This window comes from Eurosta solidaginis, chromosome 2 (assembly GCF_040869045.1).
Source record: "Eurosta solidaginis isolate ZX-2024a chromosome 2, ASM4086904v1, whole genome shotgun sequence".
Lineage (NCBI taxonomy): Eukaryota > Metazoa > Arthropoda > Insecta > Diptera > Tephritidae > Eurosta > Eurosta solidaginis.
In genome coordinates, this window is record NC_090320.1 from 58624472 (window position 1) to 58643225 (window position 18754).

The window sequence follows — 18754 nt, forward strand, 5'->3', positions numbered from 1 at the left end:
GGTTTTGAGGACTCCCTCGGGGTCATTTGGGGTCATTCCGGGATCTTTTTGGGGACTCCCTCGGGGTCATTCCGGGATCTTTTTGGGGACTCTCTCGGGGTCATTTCGGGATGGTTTTGGGGAATCCCTCGGGGTCATTTGGAGATCATTTCGGGATGGTTTTGGGGACTCCCTCGGGGTCATTCTGAGATCTTTTTGGGGATTCCCTCGGGTCATTTGGGGGTAATTTGGGGGTCATTCGTGCGTCATTCCGGGATAATTTTGGGGACTCCCTCGGGGTCATTTGGGGGTCATTCGTGGGTCATTCCGGGATCGTTTTGGGGACTCTCTCGGGGTCATTTCGGGATGGTTTTGGGGAATCCCTCGGGGTCATTTCGGGATGGTTTTGGGGAATCCCTCGGGGTTATTTGGGGGTAATTCCGGGATGGTTTTGGGGACTCCCTCGGGGCCATTTCGGGATGCTTTTGGGGACTCCCTCGGAGTCCTCCCGGGGTCATTTGGGGGTCTTTCCGGGATGTTTTTGGGGACTCCCTCGGGGTCATTCGTGGGTCATTCCGGGATATTTTTGGGGACTCACTCGGGATCATTTGGGGGTCATTTCGGGATGGTTTTGGGGACTCCCTCGGGGTCATTTCTGGGTCATTCCGTGATCTTTTTGGGGACTCCCTCGGGGCCACTTGGGGGTCATTCGTGGGTCATTCTGGGATCTTTTTGGGTACTCTCTCGGGGTCATTTCAGGACATATAGACTCGATCACCTGATTTTTAAGGTACTATAAAGGTCTCATCCTGCGTCTCTCTTAAAAAAGCCGATTTTTTTTTGCAATTTACAGAATTTTCTCACCCAGAATTTTGTAATACAGAATAATGACACGCTTCCAATTAAAGTTATTCACCATCAATTAATTTTCTGAATGACGGCATTTCAACTGTGGATAGGGGCTCATACTTTCGAGCACATAGGCAACAACATTGTCTTCATATTTTTTCTGACGGCTCGAACGGTTACATTTTTTTCTAGCACCAGATGTACTGTTCACCAGCTTTTCCCGATTTTTCTGCACATATGGCTTATATTGATTTTCATAAGCTTCTGCGTGCACTCTCTAGAAGAAAACATGCAAATTAAAACAAAATTTTTTCTTATTACGCAGATATCCAAGTTATGTCACTTGAGACTTTTTTAATGTTATGTAGGTCGTATCATACGGCTATCTTCAGCGGGTGATATAGACGCAGGATGAGACCGTTATAGTACCTTTAAAATCAGGTGATCGAGTATATTTGTCCTGAAATGACCCCGAGAGTCCGCAAAAAGATCCCGGAATGACCCACGAACGACCCCGAGGGAGTCCCCAAAAAGATGCTGTAATGACCCCGAGAGAGTCCCCAAAGGACCCCGAGGGAGTCCCCAAAACCATCCCAAAATGACCCCCAAATGACCCCGAGGGAGTCCCCAAAACCATCCCGGAATGGCCCCAAATAACCCCGAGGGATTTCCCAAAACCATCCCGAAATAACCCCGAGAGAGTCCCCAAAAAGATCCCGGAATGACCCCGAGGGAGTGTCCAAAAAGATCCCGGAATGACCCCCAAACGAGCCCGAGGGAGTCCCCAAAACCATCCCGAAATGACCCCCAAATGACCCCGAGGGATTCCCCAAAACCATCCCGAAATGACCCCGATAGAGTCCTCAAAAAGATCCCGGAATGACCCCCAAATGACCCCGAGAGAGTCCCCAAAAAGGTCCGTAATGACGCACGAATGACCCCCAACTGACCCGAGAGAGTCCTCAAAAAGATCCCGGAATGACCCCGAGGGAGTCCCCAAAAAGATCCCGGAATGACCCCGAGGGAGTCCCCAAAACCATCCCGGAATGACCCCCAAATGACCCCGAGGGATTCCCCAAAACCATCCCGAAATGACCCCGAGAGAGTCCCCAAAAAGATCCCGGAATGACCCCGAGGGAGTCCCCAAAAAGATCCCGGAATGACCCCAAATGACCCCGAGGGAGTCCTCAAAACCATCCCGAAATGACCCCCAAATGACCCCGAGGGAGTCCCCAAAACCATCCCGAAATGACCCCCAAATGACCCCGAGGGAGTCCCCAAAACCATCCCGAAATGACCCCCTAATGACCCCGAAATAACCCCGAGGGAGTCCCCAACACCATCCCGAAATGACCCCCAAATGACCCGAGGGAGTCCCCAAAAAGATCCCGGAATGACCCACGAATGACCCCCAAATGACCCCGAGGGAGTCCCCAAAACCATCCCGAAATGACACCGAAATGACCCCAAGGGAGTCCCCAAAATCATCCCGGAACGACCCCGAAATGAGCCCGAGGAAGTCCCCAAAATCATCCCGGAATGACCCCCAAATGACCCCGAGGAAGTCCCAAAAAGGTCACGGAATGACCCCGGGAGGACCCCGAGGTACTCCCCTAAACCATGCCAAAGTGTCCCAGAAATTACCCCCAAACGGCCCCCAAAAATCCCCGCGAATACTCCCCACAATCATCTCAATATTACCCTAAGAAGCTTCAGAGCTACACGCGAACTGGTTACGCATATGGGTATATTTTCAGGGCATCTCGATGGTTTATTTTTTTATTTTTGAATACCTGAATAAAAACTAAAATTTTTTTGTTATTCCAAATTTTGTAAATAATGAATAATAACACAACTCTCTATTCAAAATTTGCAAAAATAAGAATGGGCGTTTATCATCAATTAGAATATTTTGAATAACGAGAAAATGTTATTCATTATTCAAGAAATGCTTGAATAAAAAATACCATGTTATTCATCACTCAAGTTTTCTTGAATGAATAAAAATTTATTTTTTATTTTTACGTCAATGGTTATTCAAATTTGTTGATAACGCCCATCCCTGATTTAGACGCAATAGTGCAGCTTCTTTTTAAATTGCATGATCTGGAAATCGATTTTAGTAAACTTTGCGTTAGAATTTTATGTAGAATCTACTAGGAACAATGTTGAAAAATATCATTCAATACAAATGGACACACTCTAATGTGCATATATACAAAAGGCAAATATGTTAACGTCTCACACTTTTATCCTTTAAAAGCAAACACAGGTAAGGTAAATGAGTACACATTAGGGCGGGTCGATTTAAAAATCGCTCATTGCTCTGTGAAAATCGTATTCTAGGGATCAAAATAAGAAACTTTGCCGAAGGAACCATACCTCTAAAACGAATTCTGATGTCTTTGGGTAGGGGCAATTTCAATTCTACCTGCTGTGTCTTGTGGTGACTTAAAAAAAAACAACACAAGCACAACACAATTTTACGACCTGCAATTGTGTCACAGTGATACCTTCATTTTTTAAAACGGTTGAATAAAAAACCCACACAACTATGTTTGCGACATGCAAATGCATCACAGTGATGCCTTGGTTTTAAAAGGGGGTTGTAAAAACGCTAGTTTCTAATAATTTTTCTTAATTTCTTTTCTATTACTAAGTTAAATTCATTTTTTCATTTACATATGTTCTGACTAAATAAATTTCTAAAGAGAAAAATAAACTCCAAAAAGAAAAAAACATAGGCATTTCAAAGTGGGGTTTTTCAAAATTTGCCCCTACGACCCAAAGGGGGGGGGGGGGGGGGGGGGGGGGACATCAGAATTCGTTTTAGAGATATGGTTCCTTCGGCAAAGTTTCTTATTTTGATCCCTAGAATATGATTTTCACAGAGCAATGGGCGATTTTTTTGCCTCCCCACAAATCGACCCGGCCTAGTACACATATATGCTATCTACAGAGTAGAACATACTTCGTCCTTTGGCAGGTAACGACTTACTGATACTCCAAGTTCAAATTCAGGTTAGTAATGAGTTGGTGTACTCAACAGACAGTACGCTTCACGATGGCAGGAAACTATTTTTTAATAGCTTTGTATTTAATAATAACACACAGAGCAATATCAAAAGTTGAAGCCGCACCAGCGCCAATACATAAACAAAATAGCAATTTAAGGTAAATACTGGAAAAGGATTATAAATTTAAATATATTTGCTGATTCTTCATGGTTTCCATTAGCATATCTGAGGATTATCGAGAGCTTCGTAGTGATGCACAATGGTTTTTCCACCATATCGAATTTATTGCGGATTCTTTGGTGCATATATTACCCGTAATAAATAAGGAAGGTAGTAGAGCATTGTCGGATACAACAAATAATGTGTAAGTACATAGGTACAAATTAGTGAAAAAATTGTATAAATAATTTGCATTTGCGTACAAGTGATATTAGCAAATAAATACAATTATGAGGGATATCGAGCAGTGTGAAAACGTTTAATCTAACTGTTTACTAAATTTATTTTCTTTAAACAGCACTTTTGTGGAGAACACACGTCTTACATTGCTACTGGGATTACGGCACTTGCTTGTTGGAGTTAAGGAAATCTCAGTCGCCTTTCAACCTCACTTGTCGGGTGATCACGAACAACAATTGCACAATGTGTAAGCCAAATTTAAATTGTATAATTTCTAACAAGATAGCTCAGTTCTTTACTTCTTAACAGAAAAATCATCATTCAAATACTACAGGACATCATACGCCTCGCTAAGCGTTGGTTTTCTTTGCTGCGCAATAGTCTTTCTGAACTTTTTCGCATATACAATCAATATACCCCCGAAATATTACTTGGAAAATGTTTTGCCAAATATATAACAACCGCCTATCCTGATCGTAGCTATTATGAATATCCTTTTATATTACTGCGAGAATTGCTTGATTTCGGTATTGCTTATTTACAAAGTTTACAAATATATGAAGCATCAACTGAAAGTCCTCTACCGGTATTTATACCAGAAGATATTTCCGATGAACAAAATGAAATTTGGCCGACTGCGTTGGAAAAATATGCAAGAAGTCTGGATTCAACAACCGATAATCACAAAATACTGAATGGAAGCGAGCATCCATGGCAAAAATGCTTAAAGCTATATGCAACAGATACTATTTCAAGGCAGTTGAAATTATTTTTCATAGGCGATTGATTTAAGCTATGTGCGTACTAAATAATTGGCAAGCTCTTATCTAGTTTGTTGCTTGGTGGTGTTTGGATCTGTTTGGTCCGCGTATGAAGAACAGAAAAACATATGTACAGTATTTAAAGTTATTTCTTTTTTTTTTCCTATTTCTCTTGTTTGTTTTTCTTACTAAACAATAATTTTTCCAAGCACAATATTCTTTGAACCGACTTGAAAGTTTAAATACTTCCAACATATTTTTTCCATTCTTACATTTAAATTGTTGTAATACAAAAACCATGCTATTTGCATAAAAATTAGAAGTTAAATAATAAATCTCTTTTCTGAATATTGCGTGAACTCATTAAAAAAAAACTTAATTCGACGTGCTTTTCCCTCCACACAAAAATTTAATTGCCTTTAGTTTGTTTGAGTGCTTGTGGAGAATAACGCCAAAGCTCCACTGGCCAAACCAATTGAAAATATATAATTTACCAAAGGCGTTGAATTTTTTAGCAGGAAAAAGCTAATAAAAATAATTATAGCCAAAAAAAGTGCATTATTATAGAATATTGAAAATGTGGTTGCTTCATAATCGGCCACTTCATTCTTCTTCCACAAGATGCGTTCATCCTTCTCTTTGCGTGTAACTTTCTTATCGTCACCAATTTGACGATTAATTTCTCTTGTCACAGCATCTTCACGACACACAGCAATCTTATGTTTTATCTGGAATTTAATATTGCGGTAAGCCATTGCCATTAGATATGTGCTAGCGCCAGTTAATAACACAAAGAAAAATGCGCTGGATAGAAGGTCCATATTGTGTACACGCCAGAAAAGCCCTAAGGAAATAAATATATCAGATTTATTACATAAAGCATCCCATTAGCATGGACCAACAGCCGGCGACGTGTCATTGTCGCCAAATTTAGATACTTACAAATAGGAATAGCTGATACAATGAACGCATTGCCATAGAAGAGAGCGGATGATTTGGTGCTGACATTACGGCTGAAATCCTGCAATAGCAGTTCTTCTTCCTTGGTGAAACCAGATGATTGCAGTTTTTGTTGCTTTCCTGAGCCCATTTTTAATTTGTATATGGCAGTAATGATACTTTTCTGTTAATTTTACTAACACAAATCTTTTAAATAATACACAATCACCAAATGCTGGAAGTGAAAGCAATTGAAGAAACGAAGCAACGACACGAACATACGAACAATATGTGACGTGTTAACCTGTCAACAAATTGACGTTAACGGGCGCCATCTATAAGTGAAGTCTTGTCATTACAGTGGACGCTATGAGATCAACCTAATACGTAAATGTTTTACCGAAGTTTTCCAATGCAAGCTTGGATTTCACCCAGAGATTAAATTTCGGTTTTTGTTAATTCATTTTAGTGGAAGCAAAATTTTTTCTTTACTTCTTCGTATTATTTATACAGAGGTCAAGACTGAGTAGTCAATTGGGTAATTTTATACAACAGCATAACACTGCTAAAACGCGTCCAAAAATATCGAGAGAGGTGTCAAAAGACGCGTACTGTCCTCGACAGCAATAATCCGCAGCCGGACAAATTTTATTTCTGTCCGGAGATATTTGCAGTTGAAGTTGGGGTAATTGTGCAGTTTATGGTACCCACCGAAATTTGGGCCAAAATTTTCGAGTGAGGTATAAAAAGACGCGTATTAACGTCTTCATTAAGAATACGAAAGCGGAAGATAACGTTTTTTACCCGTGTAACGTACACCTAGTGTGGATCCGCCCCTTTGCGCAATCAAGGTGGATTGCCCCCAGCTAGCTCAGTGTGATGGGTCGGGGCCCTTAACCCTTGTCCACCTTGATGCGGGGCGGATGTTACAATCATCCCTATCTTACATCCATGCACACACCTCGGAAGAAGCCCACCCTACCTTGGACCGCTCGATTTGTTTCGCCAGGCAGCGAGACCCCTTTTCCATGCTCCAAATGACTCTACATACTCACCCTAATGTCATCTTTCCCCTTCCCACCAGGTTAAATTTAGCATACCATATTTACCTTTTTCTTCTCACTTTAAACAGGGCATTTTTAATATCAAATGATCTTATGATCTATACAACAATTAGATAAAAAAAAATAGGTTTAGTTTACCTAAGCACTAGGTTGAAGTCGAAATTTGGTATTTGAACGGCAGCGTAGTCATAGGTATGTCTTAAATTTCACAAGGATTACATCCAAAAACATTATACGTAAATTCGTCTTACTGGACAATGAGCTAAACTACGATCAATATATATACATATAATACTTTATTGGGCCTTACACCAAAGTAAAAAAAAATATTAAATCAGCTAGGCTTGGACAAAATACAAAAACAAAACAGGATAAAAACTTTTAGATTGGAATACGCCAATAAAAGCTGGTGGTATATATATATATACATATATATAGAGATTTACATGTGTCTCGATATGATTAATAGGAGTATATGTATGTGTCTTAACGCCAAAAAAAAGTAACCTGTTGAACCCACAAAATTTTTACATATATAGAAATACTAAAAATATCATATTGCATCCATGCGAAACAGTATATATTTAACGAGGGCTTTTCAAAAGGAATTACCTTTCTACCAAAAAAAAATACAATTATATAATCTTGAATATAACAAAAAGTATGTATATCTGTATAACGGATCGCAAATAAAAAGTACCGTACAACACCAAGTCTTAATACTCTTGGAAAAATATATAAAAAAATTTATCTTCGCCTTTTAGCCAGCACGAAAGTTACCAAACACCACTTTTCCAATTTTACGTTGATTTAAATCTCTCAAGACGCCCTAAAGCCTACCCAAAAGAGCTCTCCTTGGCGGGTATTGGGGGACTTTCTCGGAAGTCGGGCCCATCTGACCGTGAATAGATAAAAAAGTATTTCCTCTTTTCGAGAATCACTTATTTGGTATGTTTTTTTTTTTTTTTTTTTGCGACCAGTTTACTACAGTGATCTGTGTGACACTCGATTTAACGCAATTTTGAAATTTTTAAACTGAGACATAAAATACTCTTAATCCTGCCTACCCTAATACATATTAATTTACATAGACCTTTTGGTATCTCGCTTTCCGGTAAATGCTCCGATTGTCGGTGCACTGCTATAACATATCTGTTAGGTTGCAATCTTCGCTGTCTGAATCGATGTTGCATAAATGTAGTTGGTGGAAATTGATGTTGGTATCATGGTATGGTATTTTATGTTCATAAATGTCTTTGAAACGGGTTAAATATGTAAAGGGAAATTTTCCAGTGTTTTGCCAAAGCTTTTGGTTGTCGCAGAAGGTGTTCCAACAGGTTACATAGGCTGCATCAATTTTTAGAAACCCATCGTCTTCCGCACTGTCCAAGCACTTTCGGCATTTGTGATGTCTATTAAAAATGGTGTCTTCCTCCTTGATCATGTGTGATCCTGCATCAGTAGTCGCCACTGGTTCACGCTAACATCCGAAGCAGAACATTTTTTTAGCGCGACGTGTTTCCGGATTTTTATTTTATTTTCGGAGCACTTCCTCCCACTAAAACCGAACTGGGTTATTTTCTTTTAAACTTAGGCGCGCACCGGGAAACTTCCTTAAATTATTATTTCTATCCCGCGAAAAAAAATTTTTTGCGATGCACATCCACGCACTACTGACTGTTGGCACTCTATGTAACACAATCAACTTCTTTGCCTATAGTTACCCCTATATATACATAAGCGCGACCCGACCGTTTTCCTATGCCGTTTCCTATTGTGATTCTCCGAAATCAGTCGCAACCACTAACCCCCTATCGCTGTCCTTTTCTGTATTTTCACCACCCTTCCTGGCCATCTGGCAACCTCCTATACCGAGCTTTTCAAATTTCCATTATTATTGGGTATTTTGTCATTTCCCTTTGCTTGACATTTCGGGTTTGTTTATATTTTGTTTGCGTGCGCTAATAATCTCGTGGATAAATATTCAACTTTTCTCGTCCACTTCGTTTTCTGACGTCGTCGCGTCAAGTTCGGTTTTCCCCACAACTCAACCGCGTGTTATTAAGGGGCTTTACTCACGCGGTTTGAGAATAAAATGGCGGATAGTGCGGGAGTCGAAATGACAATATTAATTAAAAATACTTACGAATTGTGCGCTGTATCATAAAAATATGCAAATTGTGCAAAAAATAACAATTATTTGCTATCGGGCAAAAATCCTAAAAAACTTTAAAATAAAACATGCAATTTATGCAAAAACATACATATAATTGCTATCGTGCAAAATCAAATTTAACACTAAAGTGTTAATAAATATATCAAACATACAAACAAATTAAAAGAAATTAAAACACAAGTAAAACTTTCGTTTTACACATATACATACATTACTTCATGATACTATCATCAAGTGCAACAAACGGAACATGTAACGGGAATTGATAACCTGGCGTGGGCCAAATAATACCAAATTGAATTACGTATAACTGTCGTAACGGGAAAATTCCCCTCCATTAAACCATATTTCAAAAAAAAAAAAAATAGTTGAAAAACTTAAAATTTATTGTACTTGGAGTAAACCATTAAATCCAATTGAATATAACATGGCGTGGTGCCAAGAAAAAACCAACCCTAATTGAAAATACGAACAATTATAATAATACCAAATTGCAAGCTGCTACACATGGTTCTGGCCACCTTGGTACTACCATTGTGTATTAGTGGAGCAAAAATTACATATACAACAATCTGAAAAAAGAACAATCCGACATACAACCTGGCGTTATGGACTAGCGTCCGTGCCATTCAACCAAACCCCAAAAAAAAAAAAAAAAACTTTTCTCGTGTAATTACTTTTATTTAAAGCCGGTGGTGAGGTGAACCTTCAAAAACGTTGTTAATAACAAAAGACAACCAGGGTTCTGTGCTTCCCTTCGTCTATGCGTCTAGACTGCCTGTGGAAACAGCTACAGTGACTCTTTACCTCACGACTGCTATGACTAGTCCAGAAATATCGCGGGAGGTGTCCAAAGACGCGCTTTGGGCCCAGGACCACGAATCCGTAAGCGGACATCCCAAATTTTATCACTGCCACGAGATATTGGCAAAAGAAAATAAAAATAAGTGTTCCTATGATTGTGATAATTTTATGATTTATTACCCAACACAAAAAAAATGTGCACTTATCTAAGTGATATTATTATTTTTTCTTTTGTCTTTTCCTCTCCATGGCGTGGATACTAGAAGCCTCTGGCTTTGGACTCTTGCTACCATGCTGGTACACTCGAGCGGTACAATGTGCGCTCAAGCCCAACGCGGGGAACACCTACACCCTGACAACGTCTCCTGCCTCGCGAGCTTAGCCGGGCATATGTTACGGGAAGTAAAAAAACTGAGATATGTACTTAAGATTCGTTACTTTTTGTAATCTTTCTTTTCTTTCTTATAGGAAAATTTTGCAACACCACTTCTGGAGGAATACCCTACCACCGACCTGACCCTCATCGAAGGTGGTATTCACAGCAAGTAATGGAATATATTTGTATAAAGTTAATTACATTTTGTCCTTCTTTCAGGTCATCGCAGCGGTATTTTAATATAAATTATATAGTACATAATTGCGTAGTTTTACGTTATTTAACCGTAAGTTATTTAGTTCTAGGTTAACTAATATTAAGTTAATTATTAAGCGTTAGGTTCTGTAGAACTAGGTTCTTTAGGATTCGTTTATTGTTTAAGGTCCTTCGCGTGCCAGGCCCCTAAACTCTTCCCTGTCAACGACTCTTAACAAGTACATATTGTTACCTAGCGCCTTAGTAATTCGACACTTTGTGAACTTGCCACAAAATTTGGCGTTTAAAGTCGCTAAGTACAAAATTCCGTTTGTAAATTTCTTGGCAAGGCTTGATCTGTATTTCGCGAATTCTTTTATTGTAGCGCGCCGCGTTACTTTCGTACGCTTCATGTAAATTCTCTTGTATTTTCTCACGCATTAACCTAAGCTTGTCACTATGATCAAGTACAAACATTTCGTTTTCATTAAGACAACTCTATTTCCTTGCGAGCGCATAATCAGCTACATTTGTGAACATATTAAATCCGAAGAGTGCAAAGTATGGCGACACTCGTGTCGCCGAGTGCACTGCACTCCGAAGAGAACGCTCAATCTCGGTTAGGTATAAATCCCAATCCCTATGGTCATTTTCTAAATATGATCTGATCGCAGCTAACACCGATTGGTTTGCCCTTTCGGCGGCATTCGATTGCGGTGAATAAAAAGCTGTTTTTAGGTGTCTAACTCCGTAAGTTTCTAATAGTTCCGAGAACTGTTTGGATACAAATTGTTTTCCGTTATCGGAATGTACTATTTCCTGAACATCAAATTTGTGAAAGATTTCATCGGTTATAAATTTAACCATATTGCTTGCGGTAGCTTCACGCATCGCCTTTAAAAAGATAAACTTAGAAAGGTGGTCAACGACGATTAAGATAAAACAATTTCCGCGTTTAGACCTCGGGTATTTGCCTAAGAAGTCGATATATATTTTCTGAAATGGCCGGACTGTTACCACTTCTTTACCGATCCCTGGCTTCATAACTGCATTACAAGGTTTTGCCTCTTTACATGTTTGACATTCCCGCACGAAGTTGCGAACCTGTACCACCATGTTAGGCCAATAATACAACCTCCTTAGCCGATGCAAGGTTTTCGCCGTACCCCCATGCGCAGCTATCTCTGGGTAGTGTGCGTTTTCGATTAGCGTTGACGTCAACGCCTCAGGGACCCACAACTTCCACTCATTCTCTTCTAGTTCTACGTTTTTCGACAAAAACTTTTTAAAAATCATGCCGTCTTCTACCTTTAGATCAGGCAACCTATCTGTATTGTTTTCTATCGTGTTGATTAATTCTTTATATTCCTTCGATTCGAACTCAACTGTGTACATATTTGCTATTGGGGATTCTGTAATCTCTGCAATACAACGCGAGAGCGTATCGGCCACTATATTGTCTGCACCTTTACGGTGTTCTATTTCAAAATTAAAAGCTTGTAATTGTAATGACCACCTAGCGAGTCTCCCATTTAGATCTTTCAAAGACATTAGCCATTTAAGGCTAGCGTGATCAGTCACTATCGTGAATGGCATTAGATCTATATATGGTCGAAATCTCTTGACGGCCATCACCGCCGCAAGGCATTCCTTCTCCGTTGTACTATATTTCCTTTGATATTCGTTGAACTTTTGTGAAAAGTATGCGATTAACTTTTCTGCATCGTCACTTTCTTTTTGGTATAGTACTGCACCCAGACCATAGTCAGATGCATCGCATTGTATGAAAAATCTTTTTGAAAAATCAGGGTGTCTGAGAACTGGAGCACTTGTGAGTGCTCTCTTCAAGTTATTGAATACTTCCACTGCTTCTTCAGACATTTCGAACTTTCTCCCCTTCTTCAAAGAATATGTCAAAGGTGCTGCCATTGTGGCGAAATCTTTTATAAATCTCCTATACCATCCTGCAGTTCCGAGGAAACTGCGCACCTCTTTTACCGTTTTTGGAACAGGGATTTTCTGTGTTGCTTTGACCTTCTCAGGATCTGTCTTTAACATCCCGTCTCCTACAATATAACCTAAATATGGCAATTCTTTAAAACAAAATTTCGATTTTTTCAACCCAATCGTAAGGTTCGCGTCTCTTAAGCAGATGACGACTTCTTGCAAAATCCTAAGGTGTGAGTCAAAGTCAGGGGCGATGATTAGTAAGTCATCCAAATAGATAAAAACATTTGACTTTAGTCTTTGTGGAATGACACGGTCCATTAGGCGACATAGTCTTTGGGCCGCATTGCACAATCCAAATGGCATTTTAACAAATTGGTAGAGTGGACGTCCAGGCACGGTAAACGTGGTATAAGGTTTACTAGCTTCGTCTAGCTCGATTTGCCAAAACGCGAACTTTAGGTCAACGCTACTTATAAAGTGTGTTTCGTCAATGCGACTTAGTATACCCTCTATATTTTGTAAAGGGTATGCATCTTTTACGGTGACGGCGTTTAGTTTGCGAGCATCTAAACAAAAGCGATTTTTCGCCGGTCTCCTCACTGTCGTACGGTTACTCCAGGGGCTCTCACTCTCCTCTATAACGCCCAACTCCAACATTTTATCGACCTCTTCGTATACGATGGCTTGCATCGCCGGCGAAAGAGGGTAATATAGCTCCTTTATCGGTACTGTTTTGTCGACTAACTTTATTGTATGTTTTTCCAAGCTTGTTCGCCCCAACCCGTGATCTTCATACGTTCGGAAACCCTTGACTACCTTTTCCAAACGTTCTTTTTTCTGGCGTTAAACAGTGTAAAACGCGACGTTCGTTCCTGTCTTCTTCAGACACCATCTCTTGCTCTATTTTTGTTAAGTCGATTTCATCGGCGGTAATTGTAGGGTTATATTTATATTCAACTTTAAATGTACTTACTTTAAATAAATTGAATTTTTTTGTTCTTGTTAATTTTTATTTTTCAATTGTAAAATATTGTCTTTCAAAAATTTTCATTCGGTTGAAATATTTAAAAACGTTCTGTAACATACTTTTAGGAGCGGTTAAATAAAAATATTTTATAAAAATAAATAGTGCTTATTATTAAATAGTGATTTATATATTAAATACCACATTGGCGATCTAGCCAGCCAAACATAAAAACCGTCCTTCAAAAACAACGAATCAAATTTTAATTCTTGTATGCTGTATGAAATAATAACGCCGCCAGTCGATGTTCAGCAAAAATCGATTTATTCTCTTCCTAGTTATATATTATGCGAGTGGAAACCATATTGACTTCCGAAAACTATACCATAGTTCTGTTTACTATATCCAACTTATTACGTTTTTATCAGCAAATTCTTAAACAAATTGTTAAAGGTGGTGCACTTGAACAAACTTTAATTGATTTACAAAAGACCAGTGAAGAGATTTATTTAAATTCACTTTCAAATAAAGTGCGTAACATCTTGCAACATCCAGCTCTAACTCGCTAAAAGTTTTGTAATTCGCACCTTTAAACTAGTGTGAAGTGTCCTCACTACTCGAAGAATTATCTGAAAAACAAGTTGAAAATATATACCAAATATATGGTGAACATCACAAGAGCCCTCTCTAACGCGTATTTGACGTAGACGTGGTGGTCCAAAAACTAGATTCACTTCTATAAAATTTGTTTATTTTCAACTGCACGACGTCGTCTTCGTCGTATTTTTGGATTGTCATTATTTCAGACGTTACCGCTGCATCATTAGCATCAGCCTTTCAATCAAGCATTGCAAGAGCAACAACAACAAAAGCTACAAATACAAAACAATTAAAGCCATTGCACAATACATTGTCTAATTTCATCAATCAATTTTAAAGCCATTGCACAATACATTGTCTAAATTCATCAATCAATTTTAAAACCATTGCGACAAATATTTGGTGCGCTGTATCTAGTATTAATATTATTTATATGTATCTGTATATGTATCAAAATAGATTAATAATTTGGGTTTTGTAAACGCTCCTTTCCGGACATTTTTATTTCTTCCTATAATATAATTTTTGTAGTTATTCTATTAACAATGTTTCATTCACCATCAAATAATATACGTACATCTACACCACGAAATCAAGTAAACGATTCACTTATTGATTTGGATAATGAAAATTATCAAAATGATTTACCAAATCCATATGTGAATCAAAATAATGAAATTTTTGCTACATCGGTAAAACTTCCCCAATTTTGGACTAATTGCCCTGAAGCATGGTTCATCCATGCTGAAATGCAATTTAGTCGAAAGAACATTACTCAGGAAGGGACAAAATATGAATATGTCATAACTGCACTTACGCAGGATGTAATTATGACAATTCTTGATTTTATTCAAAATCCTCCTGAAGATGACAAATTTTCTGCATTAAAGAAAATTTTAATTGAACGGCACTCATTAAGTGAGAATGCCAAGTTAGATCGAGTGTTATCCGATTCAGAAATGGGAGATTGTAAACCTTCTGAGTTTTATCGGTCTCTAGTGCTACTCTCTGGAAACAATTTTAGCAAGGAAATTCTTAAAAAGCTTTGGATAAGGAAGTTGCCAAAAAATTTAAGTATTATCCTTGCTAGTTCGAATTCGACTGAAATAAGTGAATTAGTTAAATTAGCCGATAATATTTGGGAAGCTTATAATAAAAATGAAATAGCTTCAGTTAGTAATTTTCCAAAATCTAAAAGCGAAAATACAATTATTTCAAATTTAGTTCAAACAACTAACATTATTTGCAAAAATTTTGAAAAATTATCATTAGAGATCAGTGAAATTAAAAATCAGATGAGTCAAAATTATTCAAGGTCCCGATCTTTTAGTAGGAATCGCTTTAGAAGTCCCTCTAGATATAGATCCAAGTCTCATGACAACCCCAATTGGCTCTGTAGGTATCATTATAAGTTTGGTAATCAGGCTTTGAAGTGCGAACAACCATGCGCTTTTAAAAATAATAGTTCGTCAAACTAAAGTTATCCGTTGTTGCGGCGACAAACAACGGAGATTTAGACACCTTTACACGTCGCTTATTTATTTTTGATAAAACAAACAAACTTAATTTTTTAATAGATAGTGGAGCAGAAATTTCAGTGCTTCCGGTTTCAAAATCTTCAAGTTCGAAAAAGTCATCAGATATTATTTTAACTGCAGCTAACGGTTCAACGATTTCGACATACGGTAAAAAACTTTTAAATATTAATTTAGGACTGCGTCGCGAATTTCCGTTCACGTTTTTAATAGCGGATATAGCTAAACCAATTATCGGTGCTGATTTTTTGTGTAAATATGGTCTCTTAGTTGATGTTAAACGCAAATGCTTAGTAGATCCGATAACAAGTCTTTCAGTTAACACAATTTCATGTGTTTGTAATGTTTCGCTACCAAAAGTTTTCGCTGTTGATAACAAATTTACAAAGTTACTAAAAGAATTTCCTTCTTTATTTTCTGAACCAGATTATTCACAACCAGTTAGACATACAACAGTTCACAGATTAGTCACTGAAGGAAATTTGCCATTTTCTAAACCAAGACGTTTAGGCCCCATTAAATTCAAAGTAGCTAAAACTGAATTCGATTTTTTAGTAAAGACAGGGATATGTTGACCTTCTAATTCAGCAGTAGCATCTCCTTTACATCTTGTACCCAAGAAGGTGTTAAATGACTGGCGTCCTTGTGGAGATTTTAGAAGATTAAATGTCGTAACAGTTCCTGATCGTTATCCTTTGTCCCATGTTCATGACTTCAACATGAATCTAAGAAATAAGAAAATATTTTCAAAATTAGATTTGGTAAGAGCTTATCACCAAATTCCAATGGCAGAAGAGGATATCTATAAAACTGCAATCACTACGCCTTTTGGCATGTTTGAATTTGTACGAATGCCTTTCGGGCTTAGGAACTCCGCGCAAACTTTTCAACGATTTATTAATGAAGTAGTTAATGATTTAGAGTTTGTTTTTACATATATTGATGATCTCTTAGTGGCAAGCGAAAATGAGGAACAACATTTCAAAGATCTTCGCGTACTATTTCAGCGCCTAACGGAGTACGGTTTAAATATAAAACCAAGTAAATGTACTTTTGGCGTAACAAATGTTGACTTTTAGGACCTAATATTTGTGAAACGGGAATTAGACCCTCAGAAGAAAAAGTTTTAGCCATTCGAAATTTTGATCGTCCAAAATCTATTAAGCAGGCACAAAAATTTATTGGTATGGTTAATTATTACCATCGATATATACCAAAATTAGCAGAGTTTACGACAGTTATCTATGATTTAATTAATAGAACAAATAAGAAGCGAGACAAGATTTTAATTTGGGACGATACATCTAATAAAGCTTTCGAATGCATTAAAGAAAAGTTTGCATCTGCGATATTGTTAAATCATTTTAACAAAGATGCAAAACTTTCTTTAAATGTAGATGCATCCAATACGGCAATAAGTGGTGTCATACATCAAACGTTTAATAATAAGTCAGAACCACTTGCATTCTTTTCAAAGAAATTGTCTCCATCCGAAATTAAATATAGTGCATTTGATAACGAACTATTAGCTATTTATTTGAACATTAAACATTTTCGTTACCATCTAGAAGGACGTGAATTTACAGTTTTCACAGATCACTTCAGGCACGGCCACGAGAGGCAATGGAAGCGGAAGGAATTGATGTGGAAGAGTATGACTTTCATCTTGATGGCGAGAAAGTAACAAAAATTGAAGAGAAAAACGAAACATCGCAGACAGTTACGAGCACAGACTTGAACATGATTTTGGCTGCAATATCTGCTCAAACATCGACAGTGGCTTCTCAACTGGAATCGCAAAAGACAGATATAACATCTCAACTAGAATCCCAGGAGACCGGTATAACATCCAAGATGGAAGAACAGAAGACACGTATTGCAGAAATGTCGTCAGAAATAACATCGAAAATTGAAGCACAAGAAACGCGTATTTCACAAATTTCAGCACAGATATCATCTCAGATCTCCACAAAACTAGAAGAGCAGGAAGTCCGTATATCATCTAAACTGGAAGCGCATATGGAAGAAAAACTAACCCAGTTTCATGAAGGCTTCAGTGGTCGACAGGATAAAATCGAGGCCGAGGTGGATGCTTTGAGAGGACGTATCGAGCAGTTGCAACTAAATCGCCCAGCAGTTTCAACGAGTAATCCAAAGGTAAAGACACCATCCTTTGACGGTTCTGTTCCTTTTCAGGTCTTTAAGCTACAGTTTGAGAAGACCGCAGCAGTGAACCAATGGAATGCTGAAGATAAAGTTGCAGCTCTGTTCGTGGCACTGAAAGGGCCTGCCGCGGAAATCTTACAGACTATTCCAGAGTACGAACGGAACAGTTATGACGCATTGATGGCTGCTGTAGAACGGCGATACGGAAGCGAACACAGGAAACAGATATTTCAAATAGAATTGCAAAACCGCTACCAAAAAGCTAACGAGACTTTGCAGGAGTTTGCTTCGGACATTGAAAGATTGGCTCATCTTGCAAATGCGGATGCACCCGTGGAATACACGGAAAGAGTGAAGATTCAGAGCTTTATAAATGGCATACGGGACGCGAAACGAAGCGAGCCACATACGCGAACCCAAAGCAAACATTTTCTGAAACGGTATCCCATGCATTGACCCAGGAAACGGCGTCATTATTGAGTAAACCAACATACAAAGCTCATCGTGTGGAAGTAGAAAGGCCGGAGTGGTAGATACAATTTTGGAAGCTCTGAAGGGATCACAACAGAAAAATTCCGGAGTTATGAAATGTTTCAAGTGCGGTAACCCAGGTCACATTGCACGTCATTGCAGTAGCAATTCCAATAGTTCCAACAATGTGGGTGGCCGTAAACGCAGAGCTGAAGGAGACGAGCAAATCTCCAAATCCACTCAATCGTTAAACTAAAGCGAGTCAGCCGCAAGGGGCGACAGCTGGCTCCCTCAATTGAATGCCCCATAATCTCTATCTCGCTAATTGGAAGAAGGTCAAGCAATCTTACTGTTGGAGGACATGTGGACGGAAAGGAACGGTTACTGACTGTAGATACGGGTGCATCTCATTCCATCATTCGAGCGGATTTAGTCAACAAGAAGATAAGACCATTGCTTGGAGCAAGATTACGTACAGCCACGGGAGAGGACACCCAGGTAATTGGAGA

General features: G+C 38.6%; 2 protein-coding genes across 2 annotated transcripts; one reads left to right on the top strand and one right to left on the bottom strand.

Annotated features, from left to right (window-relative positions):
• Positions 1-3892: 3892 nt before the first annotated feature.
• LOC137241517 (uncharacterized) lies at positions 3893-5340 on the top strand. The gene is made up of 4 exons (XM_067769113.1): positions 3893-4002; positions 4066-4209; positions 4363-4491; positions 4554-5340. Exons 1-4 carry the CDS (start codon positions 3893-3895, stop codon positions 5029-5031), a joined length of 861 nt encoding a protein of 286 aa, XP_067625214.1. The 3' UTR covers positions 5032-5340.
• On the bottom strand, positions 5137-6218 carry LOC137239811 (translocon-associated protein subunit gamma). Its single transcript, XM_067765500.1, has 2 exons — positions 5948-6218; positions 5137-5849 (listed from the first exon to the last, which is right to left on the bottom strand). Exons 1-2 carry the CDS (start codon positions 6093-6095, stop codon positions 5425-5427), a joined length of 573 nt encoding a protein of 190 aa, XP_067621601.1. The 5' UTR covers positions 6096-6218; the 3' UTR covers positions 5137-5424.
• Positions 6219-18754: the final 12536 nt, after the last annotated feature.

What these genes read in the sequence shown, in the direction of transcription:
- LOC137239811 (XM_067765500.1), bottom strand. Translation starts at nt 6,095, where the DNA reads ATGGGCTCAGGAAAGCAACAAAAACTGCAATCATCTGGTTTCACCAAG. An exon ending in TGTATCAGCTATTCCTATTT is followed by an intron (nt 5,850 to 5,947) that starts GTAAGTATCTAA and finishes TTATTTCCTTAG; the next exon opens with GGCTTTTCTGGCGTGTACAC.
- LOC137241517 (XM_067769113.1), top strand. Translation starts at nt 3,893, where the DNA reads ATGGCAGGAAACTATTTTTTAATAGCTTTGTATTTAATAATAACACAC. An exon ending in TCGGATACAACAAATAATGT is followed by an intron (nt 4,210 to 4,362) that starts GTAAGTACATAG and finishes TTCTTTAAACAG; the next exon opens with CACTTTTGTGGAGAACACAC. An exon ending in GAACAACAATTGCACAATGT is followed by an intron (nt 4,492 to 4,553) that starts GTAAGCCAAATT and finishes ACTTCTTAACAG; the next exon opens with AAAAATCATCATTCAAATAC.